General features: G+C 40.8%; 1 protein-coding gene across 3 annotated transcripts in view; it reads right to left on the bottom strand.

The window, feature by feature from the left end:
* The window catches only part of LOC106949909 (DNA-binding protein SATB2-like), a 24517-nt gene continuing 18517 nt past the window's right edge, over positions 1 to 6000 (bottom strand). For all 3 annotated transcript variants that reach the window (XM_015036469.1, XM_015036467.1, XM_015036468.1), the window contains exons 11-12: positions 3511 to 3702; positions 1 to 2187 (exon numbers count right to left, since the gene is read on the bottom strand). In XM_015036469.1, coding sequence (XP_014891955.1) covers positions 1558 to 2187; positions 3511 to 3702 — 822 coding nt within the window. In that variant the 3' untranslated portion in view covers positions 1 to 1557. The remainder of the gene's footprint in view (positions 2188 to 3510; positions 3703 to 6000) is intronic.

The following is a 6000-nucleotide window of genomic DNA, read 5'->3' as shown; positions in this document are numbered from 1 at the left end:
TTAGAGTGATGTTGTGAAACTGTTTTATTATCAACAGAGGCTTATGTGACAGTTTCACAAACAGATCAAAGAAGTGTCTTTGTACAATAAAGGAACATCTCAGTGGATATCATCGTTGAAAATATCAGAGTTTTGCACTCTAAAAATGAACATATTTCAAGTGATTATTTTTTTCTTTTGTTAATTTTGATGATTATGGTTTGCAACTGATGAAAACCCAATATTCAGTTCTCTGAAAAACGTGACCAATCAGAAAACATTTTAATGCATAAAGAATACTTGCCAACCTGCCACAAATAGCCAAAAAAAACCCAAAAACAAAAAAAAACAGGTTCCGTCATCTTTTGCAGCCAACCCCGAGAGCTGTACCCAAAGCTATTAAGTTGAGTGGAAGAAAAAAAAAATTGGGGATAATTTTGAATCACTTCATTCTTTCCTTTTTAAACAACTGGCAGCTTGGATAGGCACATGATGGTTGACTTTGTATGGCTCTTTTTAAAAGAAAGAAAAGAAAGAAATTTTAAAAAAAAGGACCAATATGCAGCGTACCATCAATGCTATGCCGCATTGATGCAGTTGTTCATGCAAAAGTAGTCCTGACCAAGAACTGCATGGACGTTCTGGTCAGTATGTTTATATTTCTGTATTTAAATCATTTGGCAGTTTTATGCAGAACTCACATTTTGGGTTTTCACTCACTTTCAACCACTCAAAATTAAATGAAATAAATGCTTAAAATATAAATCACCCTGTGTGTGAAGATTCTGGAATGCAATTTGCAATTAAATTACTGAAATAAATTAACTGAGGATATTTAATCTTATTGAGATGCACCTGTACAAAGGACATGGGTTAGGGAATGATTCAAATTATATATATATCTGACTTTTTATATATATTTAAAAAGTCAGCTGAAGTTTGGGGCTGACGTTTTTCCCTGCTTACTGATACAAAACATTAAACTGAAAAGTTGTTAGATTTACTAGTCCAACATAACCTGAGTAAGTGGTAGAAATGATGTGAAATCATGCATACAACAACATATATGCATCATTTTATATTAATCTATAAATTACTGGATTAAAAATGGGTGGTGACAGGAACTAAATAGTTAGAAATGCAAAATAAATGGTCGAAAGGATTTACTTTGGCTGGTTTAGCAGCAGTTTAGACAACTGTTGGAGCAAATTGGCTGAAAACAATGGCGTTTCATATTTAGATATCTAACTAAAACATCAAACTTAATGAGTCAATGCCTTCCATAAGAACTTTCTGGTATTTCAATTACATTTTTGATGATTTTCAATGAACTTGGGGTAAAGAAAAAAGTGAAAATCCTCTGCAGGCCACATCCAACCTCAAAAGTTCTCATAATACCTTCAGGTCACGTTTCAATCAGTCCTTGGATAAATATTTGTCCACAGTTGTTCAGATATTAACAAGCTCTGATCAGCAGCTCTGGTAAAGGTGATGGTGATGATGATGATGATGATGATGATAGTGATGATGGGTGGTTCTTCACAGGCTCTTGGGGCTCGATGGCGTCCTTCGCTGCCGTTATCTCTGCTGCTCGGCAGAGTGGGGGCTGTCCACGCTGCTGTAGGGAGACAGAGAGGAAGTTGGTGGTCCTGAGGTTTTCTCATCGTCCCCCTCTTCCTTCTCCGCCTCCATCCCCGCCTCGCCGTCGTTCACGTCCCGCTCTGTTCTGAACATCTCCACTGAACCCCTGCCGTCCTCACTGAGCTCCTCAGAAGGAGACAGGGCCTCCTCCTCTCTGCTCTCGGCAGCGCAGACGCCTCCTTCACTCGGGCTGGAGCTCTCCCGGTCGTCCTCGCCGGAGACTGGCTCTCGGGTCTGGCTGTGATGTTTCACGTTGTAGCGCTGGTTCTGGAAGAACTTGACGATGGTGTGCTTGGGCAGGTCTAGCTGGGCTGACAGGGTGTGAATGGCCTCCTGGTCCGGGTAGAGACCCACGTCGCCGATGAAACTCTGCAGGATCCCCAAGGCCTCCAAGGAGATCTTCGTCCGAGATCTGGACTTCTTCGCTCCGCCTCCCAGGCCAGGACTCAAAACTCGCTGCGGCATGTCCTCTGGGCCCTGCAACGATGGCATCAGGGCGACGGGCTGAGGCTCTTCATGGACAGGCGATGGAGTGGTTAGAGGAGGAAGAGGATGTCTGTGGAAAGGCTGAAGAAGAGAGAAATAAGAACTAGCTGTCAAAGAAACTCACGATTTTTTGGATAAAAAGTTTTCCTGTTAGGTTGAGGAACCAAGATAAATCGAAATGGATTTACTTTGCAAAACTGAAACACTTCACGGGTTACATGATCGACAACCTAATGTCACAACCAGCAAAGACGATGAAGACAGGAAGTAGTACAAGGATTTATTATTTTTTTTCCCAGACAACATGCAGCTGGTTCCACCAGAACTCGCAGCATGGCTCAGTTCATAAAAAGTTGTGTCATTTGAATATGTCCATTTGGCTTTTCTGTAAACCCTGAAACCACCATATTGAAATTCGAGCATTTCAGAATTTCAAACAACTTTATGAACCCATGGCTCCTCAGTCTGCAGTCAGGTTCTCCAGAGTCCTGCTCATAACCCGACCATTTGAATCAGGTGTGTTGAAGCAGAGACTCATGTCGAAGTTGAAGGACATCGGCCCCTGAGGATCTAGGGAAAGTGATCTGCCTTTGTCTTCAAGATGCTGCTTGATTATGTTCAGATTAAATTACACAGAGGTGGACTCGATTTACTGAACATGTTATCTGGTCCATTGGATAAAAACCTCAATAATATCAAAATTTGCCGTTTCTACTCTGACTCGTGATACATCTCTTTCCAGTTGTTCTCATGGAATCTTTTTAAAGATTTATCATCCAGTGAAGCTTAATAAGCTCAAACTTTTCCTCCGCTAATAAATGAGCAGCTCGAGTTGTCTGCCTCTGCTGAGTCAAAGGAAACAAAAACAAGAGGAAGTGTGATTGACCAGCCTCCATCAACCTCTGACATGCACACTAAGCTCCCAAATTCACAAACAGGCAGACTACTACAGCCTATTAACAGGGTGGGGTGGCCTGCACACCCAAACACAGGAATCCAACACCATAAATCTGTGGTCCATCAAAATTAAAGGACCTAAATAAAGATAATGGCAATTCCTTTTTTCTCAGCTTCAATAATTACAGGCTGTGTTCTGAATAATATTGAGGTTAGAGCCAGACTGGAGAGCGTTTTGGTTTCGGGGAGAGGGTGGGATGGAGGAGTGTTTAGCAGGAAATGTGTGGGCCGGTCATTTACCACTTCTATTTTCAATGAGTTATGGGACAAACATGACAGAGAGGAGGGTGGCAGAGAGAAGCAGGTGGTGGGATCAGGCAGACATGTTTTCTGTACAGAACCGGCTGATTTTAACAGTGAAGCTATTTTTTTATTTATTTATTTTGAAAGTTTGCACAACCGAAAGCATTTTTCTAGCTTGTATTAGTCAAATTGAATCCGGTTTACCTGCTGATCAGGGATGTGCAGGACGGTGTGGAGTCTGTCGCTGTGCTGCTGCCTGGACTCTTCCTCGTAGACCTGGTCTCTGTCGACCTGCGGTAAGGCCAGGAACCGTCGGATAGTGCACAGGTTCTCCCACAGAGTGCGGTTCTCGGGGCTCGGACTCTCCTTCCACCTGAGCAGCTCACACAGCCAACCCTAGAACAAGCAGAAAGAGGAGAATTTATTCATTTAACCTTGGAATATAAAAAATAAATAAAATCACCGCTCGCTTTCTGAGGTTGCTAGGTAACGGTGCTGTCCTTGTCAGATGCGACTTGTTGGGAAGTTTTTGAAGCAATTCATTTTCTAGACACCAAAAACAGAAACATTTTTGTGACAGCTTAATATTACAAAACCAAATAAAATTGTTGCTTGCCAAGTTTTTCTGTAAAGCATCTAAAGTCAGCAGCTCTTCCAAGTTTATGGGCTTTTTCACACTTTAATAAATCATAGGTTAGTGTCAAGCTGCCAAAAACAAAGTGGAAAAAAAGCTTGACTTTCAGAAAATGAATTGAAAAGTGTAAAAATAAAAATCACAACGGCTCAAGATGACTTTTAGGTTAAAAAAACTGAAGCTTTTGTAAAGTATGAGCGTTAAAGGGAACACTTTTCAACCATGTTTGTGCTTCCTCACATTACACTCCTGAAATATCAGATATTAAAACAAAACCCACTTGCTTTTTAATTGATATAATTTTCCTTTTGTTCTGAAATGCCATATTTATGAAATGAGCTGGACCTGGAGAGATGAAACGTTTGTGAAACCTCTTTAACTGCTTTGGTACTAAAAGTTGTGGCGAATTCTGGTAGCAGTTAAAGTTGGTCCTGACCACAAATTGAGACAAAAATTAATATTATTTTTATAGTTTCTAATTTACCACTATAGTCCTAAAAAGCAAAAACAGATTTTTAAGCTCCTCTGAGCGACTGATACCGTTCTCTCCAACTAATCAGAATGAATACAAAGAGTGGCTAAAAAGAGCAAAATTAAAGTGAATAATGGATGCATTTTTTGTAGTCATTAATTTTTTATGAAGAACACATAGAATCTTTTTAGTTAGATCAAAGTGTTGTGGAGCCAAATATCCCTAAAACACAAAAAAGACATTTAAAGAGATAAAAACACAGTTAAAGTTTACACGAGGAATACATTTTTGCATTTTTCCAGGTTAAATAAGGACAAGGACTCTCTGGCCTACAGCAGCCATAAGACGATCTCCTTGGACTTCAGGTGTTTGGATCGTCCAATCAGCTATAGCTTAGTAAGCAGTGAGTTCCTATTGGCAACAGGTCTGATAACAAGTACCTCTGATATCATCAGATTTACTGAGGAACTTCTTATTCTGAGGTTGTGAGTCAGAGCAGATGCGTAAACATGATGGACGTGAGTCACCTGAAATGTCTCCATCATCAGATCTGAGGCACAGAAACAGAAAGAAGTGGATAAAATTGTTTTCAGCTCATTTTGGCGCGCTGGTGCTAAAATATTTAACTCCAAAAGAATGTCATGTTTTATGTCCAGTGGTTTCTATGGTAGTGAGACTCACAATGCCTCACAGTTGGGAAGAAATTATTTTTCAATGCTTTAGATTTGCCAGATAGGTTGTGTTTTTGGACATGCTTTGAGCGTCAGGCGTGTGGTTTACATTCAAAGTCTATGAGGAGGCACGTCGAGGGCCCGTTGCGGTTCGTTTTGAGCGTCTAGTGTGGCGTGATTTGAACTGTATGGAGTGTGTTGAGTAGTATGCACATGTCGAGTGCATCAGACGGTCCTAACCAGACATGCCTGATGTTCAAAACGTGATTGGTGTAAACGTACACGCATCAAACTTGATGCGACAGACGCGTTTTTGACTCGCGTAATGCGTTTGGTGTGAACGCGCCATCAGACTCAGCAGTAAGTGCTTCTGTAGGTTCCATAGTGACATTTTAGCATTTTTGGAAACCTCTTTTAGCATCTTACCACCTGGTTTCAGGATAAACCTGCTTCAGACATCCTCCATTTGTAGGCAACTTTCTGTACCAAGACAGAAAAGCCGTTAACACACCCATAAGCTGCTTCCTGAAGACCTCAGACATATTTTGGATATTATAATGTCCATTCTCACTTCAGTCAGGAGAATCTGGAGAGAATCTAAACACTATTAGAGACTAAGTTAGAATGAATGTACGGGTGTTCCTATTAATTCCTTACGAGAAAAAATATTAAATTGTATACACCATTTTTTATTCTGTATTGCTTCGCGACATGAGGTAATTTCAGTTCAACAAAACTTGTGGTCCATGTCAGCTCGTTAGCTCTCTCCCAACACCTTACAAGACAACGGCAAATGTTATTCCCAAGGTAAAGGTTGGAAGAGAAGCAGAATCCGAGTCGAGTGTTGAGAATGTGCGAAGATCTCTTCCTCTGACCCAGAATCTGCCACCAGCTGTATAACAAGCAGCTTTCATCCT

Source organism: Poecilia latipinna, unplaced genomic scaffold (assembly GCF_001443285.1).
Source record: "Poecilia latipinna isolate Pla-1442-1.1 unplaced genomic scaffold, P_latipinna-1.0 Scaffold369, whole genome shotgun sequence".
NCBI lineage: Eukaryota > Metazoa > Chordata > Actinopteri > Cyprinodontiformes > Poeciliidae > Poecilia > Poecilia latipinna.
The sequence above is the reverse complement of the archived record's forward strand: the minus strand, read 5'-3'. Positions and strand labels throughout refer to the sequence as shown.